A 23,890-nucleotide genomic window follows, 5' to 3' on the forward strand; every position below is an offset into this window, starting at 1 on the left:
TATCATCCCTCAGGAGCCATCTTGCCTTATTTGTTCACACAAGGTCCCTCATTAACCTAGGACTAACCTGGTTGGTGAGGCTCAAGCCAGCTCTTGTCCCTGGAGTCTCACTCTGCAGGCCCCACCACAGCTGTGCCCTGCCTCTTCTGACATGGGAGGCTGAGAGCTGTGGCCTTCCCATCCACAGGGTAATCGCAAAGCCAGTCTATCTCATAGGCTTTTGCTGAAGTTACCCAGCCAGGCAGTAACAGAAATGCCAGCCCCAAGGTCAGCAGCATCCCTGAGCCCAGGGAATGAGTAACCCCACTGTAGAGGTCCGTCACCTGCAAATGCAAGCAAAGGAGATTCTCGCCAAGGAGGGAAAACAGAGTGATCCACTGAATACACAGCTCAGCACATGTGAAAGAACTAACTCACAGAAGAGTGTTATCCCTGACAGGGCTTGGAGGTGCAGGCTATAATCACAGCTATTCAGCAAGCTGAGGGTTGTAAGTCCCAAGGCAGTTTGGAATATGGAGTGAATTTGAGGCCAGCCTACGGAATTTAATGAGAGCCTATCTCAAAATAAAAAGTTAGCAGAGGGCTGGGGATTTGGGTTAGTTGTGGAACACTTGACTGGATATTTGAGGCCCTGAGTTCAGTCCTCAGCACCACAAACTAACTCACTATCTATCTATCTATCTATCTATCTATCTATCTATCTATCTATCTATCTATCTATCTATCTATCTATCTATCTATCAATTTATCTATCTATATCATCTATCTCCATCATCTATCCATCCATCATCTATCTATCCATCAATCTATCATCTATCTATCCATCCATCCATCCGTTTATCGTCCATCTATTATCCTGCTGCTTCTTTTTCCACCCCAGGCTCTCCTCACATCATTCATTACCTGTTCGTCTCTCTTTGCCTTTGAGCTGTTTCTCCTTTACACCTCCAATGACGAACAGCATCACAATCTTTCCCACGGCTTTGACCCTACCACTGGGTGGACAAGTGACCCCTCTTCCCCAGGGAGGCAGCCTAGGCTGGGCTCTCTTTGAGCAGCAGATCTGATCTCCTGAAGCTGTCCTCTTCTCCTCTCTCCATCCAATGATGGGAATGCCAAGCAGAGCCTGAACGTGTAGTGTGCAGCAGACCCCATCCCAAGAGGACGCCCTGTGGGACCGTTCCCCGTGCTCTGACTGTAGTCCCGGGAGGGCCAGCTCCGTGTGGCTCTGCTGGAGGTGTCTGTCGGTGGTGTCATTTAGCTCTTGCTTCTCCTGTCCTTCTATCCAGAGTCCCTCACTGTGTGTGTGTGTGTGTGTGTGTGTGTGTGTGTGTGTGTGTATGTGTGTCCCCTCCAAAAGATGCTGCAGTCCTCAACTTGGCTCTTGTCACTGTGTCTTAGATGCAGGTGATAAAGTGAAGACCCTTGTGGGTCCCTTGTGGCCCTAAACCAATGTGAAGGGTCTCCTTTAAAAGAGGGCAGTTGGGCTGGGGATGTGGCTCTTGCCTAGCATGCATGGAGCTTGAGAGGGTCAAGCCCCTGTACCTCATAAAATCAAGCATGGTGGTACGTGCTTATAATCTCAGCACTCAGGAGGCTGAGACAAGATCATGGTCACAAGATCATGGCCACAAGTTAAAGGCCAGCCTTGCTTACCTAGTGAGATTCCCTGTCTCAAAACAGACAAACAGAACACAATAAGGGGAGAGAGGAAAGGCAAGGGGGGGGGGTTGATAAAAATTTAAAAACCACAGTAAGGGCTGGTGAGATGACTCAGTGGGGAAAAGCCCTTATTCATAAAACTGATGACCTTAGTTTGACCCCTAGAACCTGTGGTAGGAGAAAACCAACTCCCCAAAGTGGTTCTCTGAGCTCCATACATGTGCTGTGCTGTGGCATGGGCCAACACACACACACACACACACAGACACACACACACACACAGACACACACACACACACACAGACACACACACACACACACCACATACACACACTCAAGCATATACACAACACACACAAATACACATACATGAACACCACATACATCACACATACATCACACATACACACTCATAACACACACACACATACACACACACACTCACACACACAGACGAAAATTTAAAAAAAAAATCAAACAATAACAATGAAAAGGCAACGTTTGTGCCAGAGACAGACAGGCAAAGGGAGAGATGCTGTGCTGTCCCAGAGGGAGATACCCAGCTGGCCCCTTGCTCGGGACTCTAGCTCCCGGGCTACAAAGCCATGGGCTGCTTGTTTTCCTTTCTACCCGGGTTCTGACGGGATGTCACCACAGCCCAGGAAGGTTTCTGACAGGAAACTAGCCCCGGAAACCAGTGTACACCTTTTCTCTCCTGCTAATCTTACAGTCCTGGCTTTCTCCTTCTCTCCTGATCCCTGGATATGACCGTGGTAGCAGCTACATCACTAAGTCTCCTGGTGAAGAGGCTGCATGGAGCACGGTGACCTTGAATTGCCCTTGTCTTCTGCTACACAGTCAGAAACCCTCTCAGCATGCCCCTCCTCTGCTTTGTTCTGACGCATTTTTTCTGTTGTTTTATGCTCTGTGCAGATCAGTGTGTTTAACCCCCTCCCTCCTTACTCGGGGATTGCTACCCTCCTAGTTTTCCTTTTATCTGAGCCACAGATATCATCTCGTCAGCTCGCCCCGTTATTTATCACCTTTTTTACCTGTCACTGTTGAGGAGCAGACAATACGTATTAGGAAGTTTTAAGGAGAGAAATGTATTTCAGGAGGGAGGTAAGAAAGCCATAGCCCCTGTCTCTCCCACACTCTGGAGGAAAAAGAGGCAGCTAATGTCCAGCGGCCTATTTGGAGGCACGGGTCACTGCTAAATAAATACCCCAGGCTTCAGCCAAGCATAGCCCTCTTCCCTCCTGAGCCCTAATAAAGTCTCTGGTTCTCCTGCCGCGGAAAGCAGGGTACACCAGGAACTCAGGGTCCTGGCTTTTTCGGAGTAGCAAAGGAAAGAAATATAAGAAGGGAGGGTGAGCAGGATCCAGACATGAAAAGCAATTTGTAAGTGAATGTGTCAGGCTTTGCCTCTCTTAAGTCTCTCTTCCTTCCCTGCCCCTCCCTTCTTCTTCCCTGCCCCCTCCTTCTCGTCCTCCCTCTTTTCCCCTTCTCCTCCCTCTCTCCTTTTTTTTTTTGGTTTGGAGGGGTGCTGTTTTTATTTCTGCTGTCTTTTAAAGCTAGGATCCCATGTAACTCAGACTGGCCTCCAACTTGCTGGTTAGCCAACAGCAACCGTGAACTCCTAATCCTCCTGCTCCTACCTGCCAAGCGTTGGGACCACAGGTCTGTCCCGTCACAACCAGCATCCTCAAGTCTCATTCTACACTTATCTGAAAAATATTCTTCCTCAGGAAGCCAACTTGACTCTGAAGTCAAGGGAGCTGTCTGGGATTTATGAGTGGGAAGCACTCCAAAACCTCATTTGCTCATTAACTTCTGGAGTGCTTGGTGACTACCTCTGTATTCCTTAGTTTCTCCACTCGGCCAGGCTTATCTGGTACCTGTGGCTTCCAGGCACTGAGCGGCCGGCCGTGCAGGAGTTCAGTTGATTTTGTCAGGGTATTTTATCATAACAAGGATAACAGAGAGAGAGAGAGAGAGAGAGAGAGAGAGAGAGAGAGAGAGAGAGAGGCTGCAGAGGGCTGGGCCCCACGTATCTGGCAGGCTGCTTCTACTGTTGAAGACCTCACCTATGCAATTAGCAGGCGGCTCACCTGAGTGGAGCACTGAAGACAGGCGCTGCTTGGATTTTAAGGCAAGCCACGCATGGCAGCACAAGCTAGAGTGACCAGAGCCGAGACCGGTGCTCATTCATGCATGACCAGAGTACCTGGGCTATGTGGAGAGAGGCCTGAAGCCCAATGGCCAGCTCACCTCAGCAGGCATCACTGCCAGCATGCTTCAGATGCCACAGGGGTGCAACTTCTTGGTCATAGATAGCAAAGTCCTTTCAAGGAATCCCATTGTTAAGGGCTAGGGAGACGGCGCAGTAGGTGATGTGCTTGCCTTGTGAGAGTGGGGATGTGAAGTCAATACCCAGAACCACATAAAAAGTGAGACATGGTGACAGGTGGCTGAAATGCCAGGGCCGGGGAGGTGGAGTCAGGCCCAGTTTACTTATTTTAAATTACTGAGAGACTCTGACTCAAAAAACCAAGGCGGTGAGTGCCTAAAGAATGACTTCTGAGTAGTCCAGGCTACCTCCGCCCAACCATTGTTATCTTGGGCTCGCAGTCTTCTATAAACATAACCAAGAGGAAAATACTTAGCTCTTTACAGCAGTAATCAAGTGTGCAGGATTTTTCCCTTAGGGGTGCAAAAGATAAAGGGGAGACCATACCTTCCCTTCCCAAGACTCTTCCCCATAACCCCAACACTCACTCACCTATTAAATGGTCCCTGACTGATTGCAGGGTCTCTGGTGAGAAGAGCTTCAGGCCATACACGACATAGCTGTGAGGGTGCCTGGCTTTGGCCCCTGCATCGAGAAGCAAAATAAGGCCACACAGCACACAGAAATAGATTGGTCTGCTATAGGCTATGATTTGGTTGTGTCCCTAGAAAACAAATACAAGTTCCAGGTTGTACCTTTTATTTTGACTCATTGAAAAGAGTCACAGAGTCAGGGACTCACACCACATGATACAACTGATACTACCCCAACACCTGTCCCCAACCCAACATCCATCCCTACCCCAACACCCATCCCCACCCCAACACCCATCCCTACCTCAACACCCATCCCTACCCCAACACCCATCCCTACCCCAACACCCATCCCTACGCCAACACCCATCCCCACCCCAACACCCATCCCCACCCCAACACCCATCCCTACCCCAACACCCATCCCTACCCCAACACCCATCCCTACCCCGACACCCATCCCCACCCCAACACCCATCCCCACCCCAACACCCATCCCTACCCCAACACCCATCCCTACCCCAACACCCATCCCTACCCCAACACCCATCCCTACCTCAACACCCATCCCCACCCCAACACCCATCCCTACCTCAACACCCATCCCTACCCCAACACCCATCCCTACCCCAACACCCATCCCTACCCCAACACCCATCCCTACCCCAACACCCATCCCTACCCCAACACCCATCCCTACCTCAACACCCATCCCTACCTCAACACCCATCCCTACCCCAACACCCATCCCTACCCCAACACCCATCCCTACCTCAACACCCATTCCTAGCCCTAACATCCATCCCCACCCTGCTGTAATTTACAAGCTCAGAATACCAGGAAGAGAAAGGCGAAGACCAATAGACAGATGCAGAAACAATGCTAGATGTTTATTTTGCCAAACCAGAATGAGAATATCAAAGAGAATGTTGCTGTTTAACTCCAATAAGATTTACCTATAAGCACCAACCCCAGAGAAACCCATCTAACCCAAGATTCTCCTTGGGGGCAGACTTCCACTCTCCTTGCTCCTTTCGGGTGTACGACACTTTGAGACCTTGGTTAGTTATGCACATCTAACTTGGGTTCCCTGTCAACAAGAAAGAGCATTGTGTATGTGTGTGTGTGTGGGGGGGGGTGGTGCTTTAATTCTCTCATGACAGGAAGCAGGCCAGGGAGGAGAAAGCTGTGATGGCCAGATGAGCAGGTGTCTGTCTCAGCATGGCAGAGCAGTTGACTTCTTTGACTTTAAAAAAAATCTTGCTATTTTGACTAATTATTGACAGCACTTTTCATCCAAGGGGAACCAAAGCCTTTGCAGACCTCATCTTAGTCCTCAAAATATTGTTAAGAGGGGTAGTAACACCTTTATTCTTTCCAAATGGCGGTGAGAAATTAAGGGGAAAGGTGGCGGGCGAAATGGCTGGCTGGGTAAAAGTGCTTCTGTACGAGTCTGGTGCGCAGGGTTCCATCCCCGACACCCACATAAAGGTGGAAGGAGAGAACCAACGCCACAAAGTTGTCCTCTGACCTCCACACATGCGCCGTGGTGTGACCTCACGCACACACAACAGACACACGCACACCCACGTTATGCACACATGCTCAATAATGATAAAACTTAAAATATTTTAAAATCAGGAATGGGGTACTGTGCCACAGGCTTTCCAGGGCAAACCCCAGCAGAACTGCTACATCTCTGAAATAGATGCAGAATTCATAAGATGTGAGAAGGCCGCAGTGAAGCAGGTGGAGAGTGAGCTTTGCAATTCATGAAGCGCCCTGCCCTGCGAGCAGCAGGCAGAGGGAGATCGGGAGATAGGCCTGGTCTCAGACTGGTGTTTTTAGTCACTGCCTCGAATGTGCTATATTTAGAAAGGGAATTTAAATTGGCACTGCTTCCTAAATAGAAACGGTCCTATTCTGAGAGCATCTTTCAACAGGACAATACCAGCGTCTGTCACAGAGACTGGCTGCCTTTGGTCCTGTGGCCGAGCTCAGTCCAAAAAAAAAAAAAAAGTGTTGCACTGGTAGGGAATTTTCTTCAGAATCCAAGTAGGTCATGGATTAATAAATACAAGAGAACACTTTCTTTGCATTAAAAAATAATAAGACCAAAGCCAGAATGAAATCTAAACGCCGACTAAGTAAACGGCAAAATAAATTAGCTGGTATAAATAGCTGTGTGGTGCATTAAAACACACGCACGGGAGAGATTTCCTCAAACTGACATGGTTTAAGAAACACAATTAAGCAGCTATCATTTGTTCTGGTTCTTTCTCTTATCAAAAGGTTAATGGGCTGGAGGGAGGATGGCTCAGCCAGCAAAGTGCTTGCCTTGCAAGTGTGAGGACCTCAGTTCAAGCCCCAGCACCCAAAGTTGTAGCAAGCCTACAGTCCTAAAGCTGGGAAGGTGAAGGCAGGTGGGCGGGTCCCTGGAGCTTGCTGGCTAGCCTGGCAAGCTCCAGGTCAGCGACAAACTACTTCAAGACACACATTTGTGCGTTAAAATACATTATCTAGGAATCGGCCATCTCAGCCTGGGGCAATATGAAACACAATCAGGCATCTTTCAGGGGCTTTGCTGGAAGTGTGACCATGGCCTCCATGCTGCTAATTTATAAAACCAAACACAAAGCCCCCGGCAAGGGCTTGCCTTTGCTACTGTGATCATGTATCCAGCGTTTGGGTTTCCAGAGCTATCCTTAACACGTTGCTCATACCCAGCACACCAGACACTCTTATCGGAGTCCCCAGAATGCTCACTAATGAATTTCCATGATCCTCCATTTCTGAGTGCACATCTGTGTCAGCCATCAAAACCCCCAAGGATTAATTTTTAAAAGTTTTCAATAGAAAAATTTCACCCACTCCACCAGGTGAAATCTAATCACGGTCTCTTAAAAATTCATTCAGTCCCCCCAGTCCAGTCTGTGGAAATTTTAACCTTAATTTCCACAGTGGGTTGCATGGCTGGAGGCATCCTTGAGGCTGCTGTCTGAATCCTGACCTTGTGTGCTTGTGGGTTTCCCATCAGCCCCACCCACCATCAACAAGGCAGCAGACTGTTCACAGAGCAGTTTGGAAGGTCCAGAGAAATGAGAATCCTGTGTGGAAGCCTGTCACCAGGGGCTAAGTGACCAGAGACCTGCTCACTTTTTACATGCAAGGTAGTTCATGAATTGCAAAGCAGACCCCTTTCCTAATTCACTTTTTTTTTGGGGAGGGGGACCTGATGAATTGCATGTTGATTAGCAAGATGTAAATTCTTGCCTGGCTCTCTGTCTGGAAAATTGCATTTCATGAGAAAATGCCTTCGCCTCTTCCTCTTCTTCTTTATCAGAGTTTCTAGAGACAAGCTCAAACCAGGGCTGATCTCTGTCAGTAAATCGATGACTGCAGTGAACATGGGTAAATGTCTGACAGTAGTTCACTGTGACTGTAAGAAAAACTACTGCTCCCTGTCTCCCTGTGACTTGTCTTCTCTCTGTGACACAGGCCTGCTTGGAGCCTGGGATGGTAGCTTGGTCTATTCTCATAGGACTCAGACAGTATGACTCCAGCTCAGCACAATTTTATTTATCTGAAATGTGAGGTTTGCCTGCTGCCCGTCCCTCCTCATGGTCTTGGCATGTTTTGTATCACATCCTAAAGTCCATGCAGGGAAGGAATTGTATATGTGTAAATATGCTTGCATGCACATGTATGTGTGTGTGTGTGTAGAAGTTTGTATGGGTGTATACACATGTGTAGAAGCCAAACATTGTGTATTTGCCTCAATCACATCTCCACCTTATTTTATTTGATAAAGGGCTTCATTGAGCCTGGAGTTCTTTGGTTGTCCATACTGACTGGCCAGTCAGCAGCAATGACCCTTCTGTTTCTGTACCCACAGTACTTAAATTACAGATTTGTGTGGCCCTGCTGGCTTTTACATCGGTTCTGGGGATCAAACTAATCCTCATGGTTATATGGCAGTCGCTTGGCTGACTGTGCTGTCTCCTCAGCTTCAAGGTAAGGAGTGTTTGATTCCATGTAACACCATCAGCGAACCCCCATCAGTGAGGGAAAGGTACAGGAAGGGAGCTGGTGATGAGCTGCCTGGGGTGAGCTGTAGAGATCCTTCAGAGCCGCACACCTGCCCCAGGATTCTGAGGGCAACCCCAACATCACATCTTCATACCCTAATTATGCTGCTGCTAGATATCCTGATGCTGAGACTCTCAGATAAAAGATGTAGCATACACAAACCAATTACAGGGAACAGAGGAATTTAACAGGACAGCATCTGCTACCACGATGACGACCACCAGTTTGAAGCCTTTCTTAATTATGATGAGCTAGCACAGATTAAAAATCAGTCTTAAAACCTGGATATGAATTTTTAAAATGGGCAATGATGGGAGGATAGTTTCCCCTCATTGGATAGAGTTTTCAGAGCACGTGTGTGTGTGTGTGTGTGTGTGTGTGTGTGTGTGTGTGTGTGTGTGTGCGCGCGCGCGTGCACGCGAAAAAACGCTGAGGGTTTGCTGTGACAGGCGGGAAGGATTCACAGAGCACAGGAGGATAAAACGCACATGACTATGTCCTGCACCTGAAGAGCAGAACCTGACCCATAGCACCCACAGCCATGGGGGTACCATGGCCAGAAGCTATATGTAACTGGGAACTTGTAGCACGAATCTTAAAAAGTTCTTATTAATAAAAACAAACCCAGTGCCAGTTATTGGGGTGAATGCTGGAAGATCAGAGAAGCAGAACAAGCCACAGCCACCTTGCCTTGCCAGTTCCTCAGCTGATCCTGTTTCCTCAGACTGGATGCCTCTGAGTCCTCACCCGAATGGATCTCAGCTGAGCTGCTGCTGAAAGCCTAAAAGCCTGAAAGCTTAACCAGGCTCTAGTTCCTGGTTTTCATGCCTTATATACCTTACTGCTTTTCTGCCATTACTTCCTGGGATTAAAGGCGTGAGTCACCATGCCTGGCTGTTTCCAGTGTGGCTTTGAACTCACAGAGATCAGGATGGATCTCTGCCTCCAGAAGGCTAGGATTAAAGGTGTGAGTACCACCATTTTCTGGCCTCTATGTCTGTCTAGTAGCTGTTCTGTTCTCTGACCCCAGATAAATTTATTAGGGTGCACAATATATTGGGGAACACAATATCACCACAGGAGCTAGAAGACCCTTGGCCACCAGCAGGTTGGTCTGGGTGAGCCCAGATTTTCTCCCACAAATCAGACTCCAGGTTATTGAGATAAAGGGTAAAGGGCACCTTAACCAGAGCAATAAAAGGAGACTAGCTTCATACACAGAGTTTCCATGTGTGGCCATGAAAATGAAAACCTCAGTGGGAAATGAACTCACACCTGTTAGAGTGACATTTATCACCAAAGCGAAAGGTAATTTCTGGTGAGGACATGGAGAAAGGAGACCCCTTGTGGTGTACTATGGATGATACTGCCATTAAGGGAGGTTCTCAAAAAAGTAGGAACCTTGGATGAAAATGCCTGCCTTGCAAGTGGAGGAACTGAGTTGGAATCACCAGAACCCACATAAAAGATGGATACATAGGAGGAGTGTTTGTAAGCCAAGAGTTCTTATAGGGAGAGGAACAGCAGACAGAAGAGCCTCAGTCAGTTACCTTGGCATTTCAGCAGTGGAAACACTACAGAGATCCTACCTCAAACAAAGCAGAGGGCAAGGGCCAGCACCTAGATTGCCCTCTGACCTCTATATACATGATATGTACCTGCACAAGTACATGTGTGTACTTGGTCATGCACATGTGTATACACACACACACACACACACACACACACACACACACACACACACACACACACACACACGGGGAGGGGAGCTGGAAAGATGGTTCAGCAGTTAAGAGCTCTTGCTGCTCTTCCAGAGGACCTGAATTCATTTCCTAGCATCCACATCAGGCTGCTCAACTACTTGAAACTCCAGCTCTAGAGGATTTGGCGCCCTCTTCTGGCCTCTGCAGGCATGTGTACACATGCCATATATACTCACATAGATATACACATACATATAAATAAATATTTTATAAAATACGAGCTGGGTGGTGGTGGTGCACACCTTGAATCCCAGCACTCAGAGGGCAGAGGCAGGTGGATCTCTGAGTTTGAGGCCAGTCTGATCTACAGAGTGAAATCAAGGACAGCCAGGGCTACACAGAGAAACCCTGTCTCAAAAACAAAACAAAACAAAAACAAAAACCAACCAAACCAAAACCAAAAAGCCCAAACAAACAAAAAAGAAAACAATAACAACAAAAACAAAATAGAACTACTATAGGACCTACCAATCCCATCTCTGGGTCCAAAGGACAGGAAAACAGTATGTGAAAGATGCCTGTGTGTCTGTGTTCATTAAGGCATTACTTGCAATGGCCAAAATACATATGGACTGAATAGGGTAAGGTATTGGATACTTGGCCCTCAGCTGGTGACACTGTTTTGGGAAGTTATGGAACCTTTAAGGGGTGGACCTTACTGAAGGAAGTACGTCACTGGGGGTAGGCTTTGAGGGTTTACAGTCTTGCCCCACTTCCTGTGTGCTGGTGAAATGTGATCAGCTAGCTTCCTGCTCCTGCTGTGCCTCCCTCACCATAATGGACTCTCTCCCTCTGGAACCACAAGCCAATAGAAACTCTTTCTCCCTTAAACTGCTTTTAGTCATGGCATTTTGGTCACAGCAACAAACGCAGACTCCCACCTAAGTATTTGTTCATATGCAAATGGTTTTCAATACCGTGGTGTGTGTATATGAAATGCTATTCAGCCTTGCAAAACATGGCAATCCTGTCATATGTAAACATGAATGACCTTGGGGAACATTGTGCGAAGAGAAATATGCCAGGCATAGGAGGAGGAATACTGCATGACCTCACTCGGTATGGAATATAACAAAGTCTGACTCACAGTCAAAATGAGCAAAGTGGTGGGTGCTAGGGACAGGAAGTGGGTAGGGAGTACTGGAAGAAGGGAGCAGAGCCAAGCACATGGGACCAGTGAGCTTTGTAGATCTATTACATAGTACAGTGACTGTGGCGACCGTACACAATGTCCTTGAAAACGGCTGAGAGCACACTGTAAATATTCTCATCAGAAAAAAAAAGTATATGATATGATAGACAAATTAACTTGACTTAATCATTCTACCATTTTATCCACCAAATTATCACTCACCCCCCCCAATATATGTAAGAGTATTTTTAAACACACAGTTTATGATTACATACTAAGAACACTCGAGGAGGAATTGCCAGGTGCCAGCCAGTGTTTGAAGCACTTTACATGCACTATTCACTCAATCCCCACTGACGTTAACCAGCTTTATTTGCACATAAAGAAACTGAGGCATATAGTGGACGGCCATCATGCTCAGCATCAGATAGTCAGGTGAGTAAGTGGTAAACAAAGGCAGGCAGGCAGATAGCAGAGTCTGGACCACCCCATCAAGCTGTGTCTTTTCTCCCAGGAGCCCAGGGAACAAAAGTGACCTGTCACCCAGGGTCCACCCTATGCCTGAGCCTCCCCTCCACCAATGCCAACGCACCATGCGCTTAGATTCAGCCAGAGCTTTGTGCCATGCACTTGGGTATCCATCCACTGCTTCTAGTCTTGTATTCAAGATACAGACACAGATGCAAATTCGACCCTTTGAACAGACGTTGGCGTTGCCTTGTTTTCAATGCAAGCAGATGAGACAAGCTGCTGGCCTGCACTTACGTGTATTGGTGAAGCAGGGTCAGGCTGGACGCTCTAAAACACAAACCAGAGGGCCTGGGTCACCTTGTGATTGCGAGGCTATGCTAGTGACAGTACACACACACACACACACACACACACACACCCATCCCATCTACCCACCCCCACACACAAAGGATGGGTTCTTGCCTTGAGCAGGGAGTACTGGCAGCTGGCCATGACCAGGCAGAAGAGCAGGACCCACAAGTCTCTGCAGAAGCCACGATTCAGTGTCAGAAAGCCCAGGAGGGAAACCAGAACGCTGAGCAGAATTGCTACCACATTCTCCTTCACATCTTCAGTTCTGTGCAAAACACACAAACAAGCATGGAGTAAGACCTGCAGCCATGTCATTATCAAAGCAAGCTTTCCTACATGCATCTACAGACTGACGGTGAGCTCAGCGGGGCTCTGTGGTGCCAGCCCCTGCATCGATTTATTCTTGCGCTGTTGAAACCAAGTCCTTATTTTGACCCTGGGTGTCTGTTCTTGGAATAAATGGAACGGGATCTCATTGACTTCCTTGGCCACTGTACTGGGCTTCCTAAGAGGAGGAGGTCAGTGATTTCAACCAGAGCCTGGAACGTTTCAGAACTTCACAGGCTCCTCTCAGTGAGGGCTTGGGAAGATCTCGTTGACACCGGGATAACTGTTTCCAGATGGATCTTCTCTGGAGTCAAAGTTTGCTGCTCAGTTCCAAGGGCAGGAAGCTTCAGAGGGAGGTGTGACCCCTCCAGACAGTCCAGGGAGCCTCTCTGGGTGATTTTGTCTGTGGAGTCCTCCATGTGAGATAGAAGATGCAGTGGAGCCCTCATCCAGACATCTTATCAAATAGAGGGTGTGAAAAAAATGTGAAGGGGTATTTAGAGCATTGCTAAAGTGTGTGGGGGGTGCTGAAGAGCTGAGTCAACCACCTGGGTAGGGCAGTGTGTGTGTGTGTGTGTGTGTGTGTGTGTGTGTGTGTGTGTGTGTGTGTGTCCACAACAGGAAGGGCTGAAGGAGGAAGAAAGGTAATGAGCCGAAGTACTAGAGATGGCCAGGCAATGACTGAAGGAGTTGGTCGGCCTATTGGTGGGAGGGAGAGGAGCTAGATATGAAAGATGAGCAGGAATGGGACCATGACTTCAGAAGTTCATGACCTTGACAGGAGACCAGATGCACAGTAGGACACAGTAGCTCTGTGGGCCACAAGGTCAGGGGTGGGGGGGAGAAACAGGGATTGTGGATTAGTGGGTCGTTCATGAGAATTTTGAGTACGTTTTTGTAATTGAGCAACATTTACTCATATACAATATGTTTTCACCCACTAAACAGTGATCCTTAAAGGCAAGGATAGTTGGTTATCTTGTCTCTCGAGACAGTCATGAACCTTTTATTTTATTTTAAAGATTTATTTTTAATGATGTGTACACAGTGTATCTATGTATGAGTGTGAGCACAAGTGTGTGCAGGTGCCTTTGGAGGACAGAGGAGGGTGTCATATTTGAACCCAGGTCCTCATGCTCTCTCCACTGAATATCTCCCTAGTCCTGTAAACTTCTGACACTAACTAGTGGTGTCCCTCCATGTCTGGCTCCTCTGCCTGGGGACCCACTGTGTTCCTTCTGCGTTTGCTGTTGTCCCCAGCACAAGCCCTGTGGAGGCAGACACTGTGGCCGTGGCATCCACTAACACCTCAGTGCACAGCACAAGCCTGGCATGGGGCGGGTACCCAGCAAACGACGGATGGACGGACAGACTCATGAGATGCTGGAATAAGGCAGAGATGGGCAGCTTCTTAGTTTAGATGCTGACCTGATACACAAGACAGATGAAGATAAAGCTTGGGTGTTTTCCAAAAGGGTAAGGGTGGGATAGGAGACAAGAGTCAGGAGTATGGACACAGCTGGAAACATCCGAGAAGGATGGATGGACAGAGGACCAAAGGGAGAGGCTACAACTACGGACGCCAGGAAGCTGCCATTTGGAGATAAAGGAAGCGAGAACGGGGTTCAACAGCACCGAGTGAGGGCTTAGGGGTGCACAGCATGGCTACCTTGGTCCCAGCACCACACAAGCTCATCTCATCTACTTCCTGTACAGCCTGTCAGTTCATCTACCACATGTTCTTTCTCAGCTTCACACCCTGGTAGTTCAAGTTCGCCCATCCATGTGAGGTTTAAAGACACCTCCCGCTAAGTATCAGGGGAGGATTTAATTGATGCCTTTTGAAATAAAATCTCAGCTGTATGATAAATAAAAATGTGGGGAGGGTAGCAGGAGGGGTCAGCCAGGGAAGCACTTGTCATCAGTCCGATCCCTGGGACCCACGGGGTGCAAGGAGAGAAATGACTCCCGCGGGGTGTCCTCTGACCTCCATGTGTCACTGTGGTGGACAGGCATGGGTATGTGCGACACACACACACACACACACACACACACACACACACACACACACACACACACCTATAAAGAGATCTGCTTTTCACGTGAGGGGTTAACACAACCTATTCCTTCTTACAGAAAAACAAAGTAGCATTTTTTTTAAAGTCTCATCTAGCAGAATACATTATCTTGGATTACCAGTCACATATTCTACGCTCAGCTCATATGCATGCCCTAGGGTAACACGGTATTGTTAGCAAAGTGATTACAACGCTGTTCCCTGACTTGTGGGTCCTGAAATTTACTGCTGTAATTTTGCAAGACCATCGTTTTTCCGCATGTGATCCCACCATTTAAGATATGATTGTATCATTACTATAACAAGTAGTCACTGGGGGACAGGCGGCAGCTAGAAGCCCTGCCACTGCCCCAGAGGCTGGCACGGAGCTCTGAGCAGACCCTGCTGTGTGAGCACTAGTGATCATACCATCAATTTTCAAATCAATCCCCACCAGAGCCACAGCCTCTGAAAACCCTAATATCGTCCCCCACATCCTGACAGGGGAGCCCACAAACTGGACGTTTCCATTCTAAGTCTGTCCTCATCACCATAGCAAACTGGAACCTGCCTGCCTTGCCTACCCAGGCTCCATCTCCACCCACAAAGTGTTTTATTCTAGGGAGCAATAATAAGAGGGAGCAAAAAGGGGGGAACGGCCCAAATGAGAGAGCATCATCAAGTTAGCCTACAGCAGACGGGAGAGGGAAGCCGGAATCGAAGCTGTGCAGGGGACAGGTTAGCGTCACCCCACTTTACCTCCCCTCCCTCCGTCCCAGGGCCACAGTCCGTCAGGCAAGGCAAGCCTCCCGCTGATGAAGCTGAAAACACTCCTACCAGAAGAGGGCAGGGCGTGAGCAGACCAAAGCAGACTGTCCGCCCAGCAAACCTGCCATCTAGTCCAAGCTGTTCAACTGTCGCTTCCCGTGGCAACTGTGCAATTCAATGTCTAAGTCACGGGGGTTCACAGGAAAGTGGGGTGTGGGCTGGAAATAACCCAGGGAACCTTAGCGAGCAGGATTTTATAGTTTAGGAGCATTCGAGTACGCTCATTGTCTTCTGGCCACATCTACGCGTGCTTGACAGCTTACCGATCCAATAGCGCCAACAAGGTGAGTCGATCATACCAGACTTTAATCCACTTCCCGGGGAAAATGATGAACTTGTAGAACTGCTCTCGGTTAAACTTTCCCTGTGCCGAGGAACGTGATGAATCTTCTAGATCCTGGCTCACGTGCTTTACACACCAGAAACAGAACAGAGATCAAAGGCAGAAAAGAACGTTACTGTAATGTGTCCTTATCACAAAAACATCCCGTAGTTTAAAAACACAAGGGCGGCGGTGGTGGAGGGAGTGGAGGTGGGCTGGCAAGGTGGCTCAGTGGTTAAAGGCGCTGTCTGTTCTTTCAATGACCAAGTCTGCCCTAAGAACAGCATGAGCAGGGGCAGTAGCTCAGCCAGGAAAGTGCTTGTTACAGAAGCATGAAGACCCAAGCTTGCTCCAGAGCGTATGTAAAAAGCCAACCATGACAGTGTGTGTCTGGAACCCCAGCACGGGGAGGTGCTGATGGATGGCTGAGGCTTACTGATTGGCCAGTTTGGATTACTTGGTGAGTGCCAGGCCACAGAGAGACCCTGTCTCCAAAAACAAAAGTAGAGAAAGACTGACAACTGAGGTTGACGTCTGTCCTCTGCACACATGAGCATGTACATGCACCAACACTTGTGTGCATGATGCATTTGTGTGTGTGTGTGTATGTGAGTGAGTGTATGTGTGTGCACAGGCACACACACGTATGCTAGCTCTTCACTGGTACGTCTAGAGAAGACTTAAAGATGAAGCAGGAAGTGAAGGAGGCGAGCAAATAGTGAGCTGGTGAAGAACTGGAGTTTGGAACAGGAAACCAAGCAGAAGCTAGGGTGTCCACGACCAGCCACCACCACCGTCTCTGCAGTCTGGGACCCCAGCATTCAGATGAACTACATCTATTTTGGGGCTGGGGTCAGCTCCCCACCCAGGGGGCTGCGTGGAAAAGTGCCTGCTTCTGGCTGGGTATGGGGTGATGGGGCCCCACAGCTCTCCTGAGGCTTCCCTCCTCCTACCCCTGCAGGTCGGTAGCCCTTATTCACACTACGTGGATGCTCCAAATCCCTCAGAGAATTTACCTTAAAGCGTCTCTTCGCACCTAGCAGAAACAAAAGTACACTTTAATCTGGAAGAGCGAAGCTTTGATGTGTGTCTCAAAGAATCACACAGATCAAAATCCAAGGCAGGAGCGACACATAAGCAAACAAACAAACAAACACCCATGTCAGCCTGTGCTAGAGCCCACGGGCTGACAGACCACACACACACACCCTGGGTGAGTTTGGGAATTGAAATCATCAACTTCAAGGACGGTTGCTGATGTCCGAGAACTTAGTATGTGTTCAGAGTGGCCCAGACGTTCCTTCACAGACCCCTGCAGAGCCTTGGGCGATAGCAGGCCCCGCCTTCTCCGCAGCACCAACATGGACTTGTTAACTCAACTTAAGGACCAGGAAGTTATCCTGAACATAAAGTACTGATGCACACATAGGCATGGGAAAGGGAAGCCACCCTGTCCCAAGGGCAATCCCCCGGAGCTGATGGGCAGGGGATACAGTGGCGCTGAAACTCAGAGAGCAGCATGTGTCCTGGGTGTGTGTCTTAGAGCTTCTATTGATGGGATGACACACCATGGCCAACAGAGCAAGTTGGGGAGGACAGGGTTTATTCTGCTTACACTTCCATATTGCTGTTCCTCATCGAAGGAAGTCAGGACAAGAACTCACACAAGGCAGGAACCTGGAGGCAAGAGCTGTTGCAGAGGCTATGGAGGGGTGCTGCTTATTGGCTTGCTCCCCATGACTTGCTCAGCCTGCTTTCTTATAGAACCCAAGAACACCAGCCCAGGGATGACCCCACCTACAATGGGCTGGGCCCTCCCCCATCAATCACTAATTAGGAAAATGCCCTACAGGCTTGCCCATAGCTCAGTCTCATGGAGGCATTTTCTCAGTTGGGGTTCCCTCCTCTCAGATGACTCTAGCTTGTGTCAAGTTGACATAAAACAAACCAGCACAGCTCTGTTTCCAGACAAGGTACCATCTTAAAAACCACCTGGTGCTGCATCAGCAGGAACTTGTACAAATGGCCATGGCCTTGGCTTTGTAGCAAACCTTACACCAAGGCTCTTAGCCTCGATGTCCACTGATACAACATGGGCAAGAAATACATGCAGCAGCCAGTCAGCTTGCTGTTCTGGTGATGTGGGGTCCAGGTGTGGTGCATGTATGGGCCGAGGCTGGCAGGAACTAAAAGTCCCCAAAGGAAACAGACTGAGCCTGGGCCTCCACACATTGCGTAGCCAAATGTGGATCAGGAGGGTAGTGGGGGTAAAAAGAGGGCTACAGCCTGTTTCCAGTCCTTGCTAAGAAAAGCAGGCATGCTGCTAGCCCTGCAAGTCCTGGCTGCTGCAGGAAGCGTGCCTGTGGCTGCCTCCCCTGCAGGTCTCATCCAGCTGTGTCCTCCCTAGGCTGGTCTCCCATCCCCACCCCTGTTCCATCCCCGGACTGCAGCATCTGTCTCAGAGCACCTGATCCTACTGCAGTGACCATCTCAGCCAGATGCAGATGAACTGGCTGGTGGGTTAGGAGACATCTCAGCAGTGGGGCAGAGTTTCCACCAGCACACACACCTGTGACTCCTAGAACCAGCCAAGGCATCCGGCCTCCAGCAAGGATTTGCTGGGTCACAAGCAAGAAACCATCTCAGTTTTTATTTTGTAAACAAAGCCTCATTTCACTTCTAGTCAATTTAAATTAAGTCAATTTGTAGAACTTAAGAACTTCTAGCAGGGTGGTGGTGGCACACACCTTTAATCCCAGAACTTGGGAGGCAGAGGCAGGTGGATCTCTATGAGTTTGGGGCCAGCCTGGTCTACAGAGTGAGTTCCAGGACAGCCAGGGCTACAAAGAGAAACCCTGTCTTCAAACCCCAAGATCAAACCAACTCCCTTAAAAAAAAAAAAAAAATAGAACTTTTAAAAATTACTTTTTCCCCCCAGTATGATCCTTTTACAAATGTACATATCCAGGATACATATCCAGCAGGGGCAGATATTTATTCCCCCACCTCTGTGTGTATAGAATAAAACCACAAACTGCAAGCATTTTATATTTAACTTAAAACTGAGAAAAGACACTGTGGTGGTTTGAATAACAATGGCCCCCACAGGCCCATAGGGAGTGGCACCATTAGGAGGTGTGGCCTTGTTGGAGTGGCCTTGTTGGAGGAAGTGTGTCACTGTGGAGGCGGAGGGAGGCTTTGATGTTTCAGAAGCTCAAGCCAGGCCCAATGTCATTCTTCCTGATGCCTGCTGATCCAGTTGTAGAACTCACAGCTCCTTCTCCAGCACCGTATCTGCCTGTGTGCTGCCATGTTTCTAGCTGTGATGATAATGGACTGAACTTGTGAAACTGTAAGCCAGCCCCAATTAAATGTTTTCCTTTATAAGAGTTGCCATGGTCATGGTGTCTCTTCACAGCAATAGAAACCCCAACTGAGACAGACAGAAGCTCTTCTATGGATGTGGTTGAGTAATAATAAAACTATGGTAAATTACTTTTTTATGTGATTTTTATACTCACAGTTTTTGTTTTTAAATTTATGTGTATGCTCACCACAGTATGTCTGTGCGGAGGTCAGAGGACAGCTTGTGAGAACTGGTTCTCTCCTTCCACAGTCTGGGTCCTGGGAATTGAACTCAGGTCCTCAGGCTTTGCTTTGTGAGTCTTTACCAGTTAAGTCATCTTGCAAGCCCCACTTACAGAGCTTCAAGAGTGAAACCAAGGGCATGATAGCTGTATCCAATCAGTCTTTGCAATCTCTGTTCCGGGTTGAGTTTCTGCTAGAACCAGGATGCTTCCGAGACTTGCTAGTGTCTCTGGTGTCCACAAAGGTCCCTTCACCTCCAGCTCTTCCACCCAGGGCACTGGAAGCAGTCACACTCTCCCAAGCTGTTTCAGTATATCTGGACAACCCTCCGGGTGGATCAACACTAACCTGCTGGAGGTGGATGTGTGAAAAGCAGCGGGCCCTGCCCAGGCCTGCACATTCTTCAGGGGCTGTCTGCACCAGGGCTGGGGTGAGAACTGAGCACTGGCCTTGGGATGCAGCTGAAAGAGCTCACAGACCTATCTAGGACCTGTGTGTGACAAGAGCCCATGCCAAGGTCTGAGGGCCTCAGAGGTCCAGGAAAGATGCGTGACCTCAAAGACAACTTGAAGGGGAGAAGCTGTGAGATGATACATGGTCCTCAGAGAAGGGGGAAATGGTGAGGTCTCTGGTGCTAAGTGGGGCAGAGCCAGCCCCACCCAGAGCCAGGCAGGAGCTACACCCACAGCCACCATGCTGAATTTATTTATTGTTATTGCATGTGTATGGGTGTTTTGCCTGCATGTATATCTGTGCACCGTGTGTATGCCTGGTGTCTGTGGAACTGGAGGTAGGCAGTTGTGAGCTACCATATGGGTACTGGGAATCAAATCCAGGTCATCTGTAAGAGTAGCTCCTGACCACTGAGCCATCTTTCCATCCGTATTAATTTTTTAAGTTAGCATACAAGGTATTGAGTGTCCTTCTGGCACATCCAACAACATGTTCTTTAGTGAATCTCCTCTCTCCTCATCTTCTCCTCCCTCCCCTACTCTATTCCTCTTTGGGTCCCCTTGGTCCTTTTGCTGACCCCCAGTCCTTCCTTCTCCCCTATTTGCTCCTTCTCATGGTATCCTTCAGTTTCATGACTTATACTAACCCCCACACATCTAAATATTAAACACTGGAATTCTCATATGAGAGAAAATGTGGTGTTCATTTTTCTGAATCTAGGTTATTTCACTCAATAATTTCTAGAACCATCCATTTTCTTGAAGTTTTCATTTTTCTTTATAGATAAATAAGACCCTGTTGTGTACATGTACCACATTTTTATTATCTGTTGATGGACACTTCAGCTTGTTCTGTTTCCTGGATGTTGCATAGAGCAGCAATGAACAGGAATGAGGAAGTCTCTCTGTGGTGGGATATGGAGTCCTTTGGGTACATATCCAAAAGGGACATAGGTGCTCTTTTAAAATGATTTTTAATTATATGGGGGGGGGTGAGGGGAGGGCTGGGGGGCAGGTATGTGCACGTAAGTTGTAGGTGTCAATGGGGGACAGAGGTGGGCATCAAATGCCTTGGAGCTGGGGTTGTAGGAGGTTGTAAGCCACCTGACATGGATGCTGGGAACCAAATATGGGTCCTATGCAAGAGCAGTGTTGTGGAATATTCATTAACACTATGTGAAGATGCTTCATAATTAATAAAAAGTCTCTGTTTGGGGGGCTGCTAGTCCAAAAAAGCCTGCTACAGAGCAGTATGTGTTCTTAACTGCTGAGACATCTTTCTAGCCCCTACTTCTAATTTTTAAAGAAACTTCCACAATGAGTTCCATATGAATACACTGGTTTGGACTCCCACTGGTAGTGAACCTTTGTCAGGTTTCTTGATGACAGCCGTTCTAACTGGGGTGAGGTGGTATCTCTGAGTAGTTTTAATTTGCACTTTCCTGAGGACTAGAGATGCTGAACACTTGTTAAAATACTTATTGGTTATTTGTGCTTCTTCTTTTGAGAACTGTCTGTCCTTTTCATTAGCCATTCGGGTACATATGTCAGCACACAGTACTATAAGACTTCTTTGAGAAATTTTTGCAGAGCCATTTTTAAACCAAATATAAAACTGTATTAATTTTGCAAAGGTGAGGCACTTTAGGAGGACTAGAAACTTTGACAGAGGAAGGCAAACATGGAGGCTGAGAAACTTCCCATGAACTTGAACTTACCCTGTCTGTAATCCTCTCTGCTCAAGCTGAGCCAGAGAAAGCCCACCCTTTTTGGAAGTCAATCCCAAGAATTCCTTCCCCTAAGAAGCCTGCCTTTTCCCCTATCCCTAAGGCCCAGGCTACACTTGCATCTCATAGGCCGGCCTGCACCCATGTCCAGCCTTCCTGGATGCTGTTGCCTGGGAATCCTTGCTCCGGCTCCCTCAAGTCTCATTAAAGCTTGCCTGGATGACTAAATGAACATTAATGAAGAATTTCTGAGTAAAACAATAAAGGCTTCATGTTTTACACCCTTGATATTACCTAAATAAACAACAAAAACCTCTTCCAAATCAAGTATTTAAGAATCTTTGCATGCTTAGTCAATAAATACAAAGTTATCATAATTTTTTAAAAAAGCAGATATTTTTAAAACCAGGTAGGGTAAGGCAAAATAGACAATTACACTCTTGAGGGGTTCCTGCATTCAAACAACCAAAGATCAATATGACAATATGAATGGATTTCTACGGGAAAGTGATTGAGACAGCAGAATGCAGTAACATTTGCAGAGGGTTATCTGCCATCCGCATGGTCCTTGCTTTTCTTTCCATCAGTCAGACAGCCCTGTAGTGATGCTTGACGGGAAAGTCAGGGTGAGGTCTGACTCATCAGTAGAAGACAGACCTTACGACCTGCTGCTGGGGCTGGGGAGGTGACTCGGGCAGTGAACTGTTCATCACACAAGCGAGGGCCTTGAGTTTGACTCCCAGAGCCCATGTGAAAGAAAACACCAGGCATGAGTGGTACACACTTACAATCCCGGACTGGGGAGGCAGAGACGGGTGGGTCCCTGGGGCTTGCCGGCCAGCCAGCCTAGCTTCCTTGGAGTGTTCTAGGCTAATGAGAGACCTCGTCTCAGGAGAGGTAGACGGTGTTCCTGAGGAGGACTCCAAGTTTGACACCCGAGACTGTCCTCCAAATTCCAAAAACACATGCTCATATGTGTACCTGCATCCACAACCCCCCACATGACCACATATGTGTGCATGCATGTCACACACACACACACACACACACACACACACACACACACACACACACACACTTTATTCAAAAGACCCACGGCTTCTACAGCAGACACTAACAGCAACACTGGCACACACATACCCGTGGGGTTTCCGACTGCGTCCTTCGGGCCACCATGAGTAACAGCTGCTGTTGGAGAGCACTGACTGCAGGGTCCCCTGAGGACGGATCTGGACTTCCTGAAGTGGCGGTACTGGAGGAGCTGAGGAGGATCTCTCTGAGAATGGGGAGAAACAATCCTTTGGTGACCATCTCACATTAGGATACACTTATTTATTACATAGGAACCCAGGGGGTTGGAGACGTCCAGTACAAGAGGGGACTGTCTGGGTCCTGATCTTTATGTTCTCTAAAAGAGCTAACAATTCTGTGTGTGAGGCTAACTGCAGCCTCCAGCCCTAGGTCTGGATGCAGCTGCCGTGTGTGAGTGGATACTTGGTGCTCAGAGGCAAAATCTCCGATTTTCTGTACATTTATGGGGCAGAGGTGACCCTGACAGGTAGATTTGGGAATTCCCAGACCCCAGCTGGGAAGATGAAGAACCTCTGTGTGATGGTTACATTCATTGTGAACATGGCAGGGTTTAGACTCACCTAAGAGACACACCTCTGGGCATGTCTCTGAAGGATTTTCTAGATTGGGTTAGCTGAGGTGGAAAGACCCACCCTGAGTAAGTGTGTGATGCCTTAACAATGGAACAGAATTTTTAAAAAGGAAGTTAAGATGAACACCAGCTTTCACCTTCCTCTGCTTCCGGACTGTGAATGTCATGTGACTCCTGCAACCACACCCCCCTGACCCTCAAACGGAGGCAAGGTGAACCCTTCTTTCCTTGGGTTGCTATTGCAGGACGTTTGATCACAGTAATAGAACAAGGAACTATGACATTATGCTGGTTCTCCAACTCCAGCACTCTGTCTGCATCGCTCCCGCAGACACCCCAAAGCAAGAAAGCCCATTTACACAAAAGAAGGGCCTTTGTAGTAGCTAGAAGGTCCTTGGAAAAGCAGCCTTTGTTAAGTGGTTTTAAGTCTCTATCTGAATGTTTCGGTATCTTAAGTCATATGTGAGTCACTGAGACTTAATTCAGCTCTTGAATAATCACAGTCCTGGCCCTCTTAACTCTTAAATTCATTTTTATTTATGTGTAATATGTATGTACCTGCACCACATGCATGCAGTGTCCACTGAGGCCAGAAGAGGATGCCAGATCTCCTGGAGCTGTAGGCAGTTGCAGACT

At 48.0% G+C, this 23,890-nt stretch overlaps 1 protein-coding gene across 3 annotated transcripts in view; it reads right to left on the reverse strand.

Annotated features, from left to right (window-relative positions):
* The window catches only part of Pcnx2 (pecanex 2), a 167,508-nt gene that overhangs the window by 97,665 nt on the left and 45,953 nt on the right, over positions 1-23,890 (reverse strand). For all 3 annotated transcript variants that reach the window (XR_013051388.1, XM_006982493.3, XM_076572346.1), the window contains exons 9-13: positions 22,732-22,867; positions 15,766-15,911; positions 12,403-12,556; positions 12,235-12,267; positions 4,445-4,616 (exon numbers count right to left, since the gene is read on the reverse strand). Coding sequence is in view for 2 of the 3 variants with exons in the window: in XM_006982493.3 (XP_006982555.3) it covers positions 4,445-4,616; positions 12,235-12,267; positions 12,403-12,556; positions 15,766-15,911; positions 22,732-22,867 (641 nt within the window). In the remaining variant the exon portion in view is untranslated. The remainder of the gene's footprint in view (positions 1-4,444; positions 4,617-12,234; positions 12,268-12,402; positions 12,557-15,765; positions 15,912-22,731; positions 22,868-23,890) is intronic.

The sequence above is a fragment of the Peromyscus maniculatus genome, chromosome 5, assembly GCF_049852395.1.
Source record: "Peromyscus maniculatus bairdii isolate BWxNUB_F1_BW_parent chromosome 5, HU_Pman_BW_mat_3.1, whole genome shotgun sequence".
Lineage (NCBI taxonomy): Eukaryota > Metazoa > Chordata > Mammalia > Rodentia > Cricetidae > Peromyscus > Peromyscus maniculatus.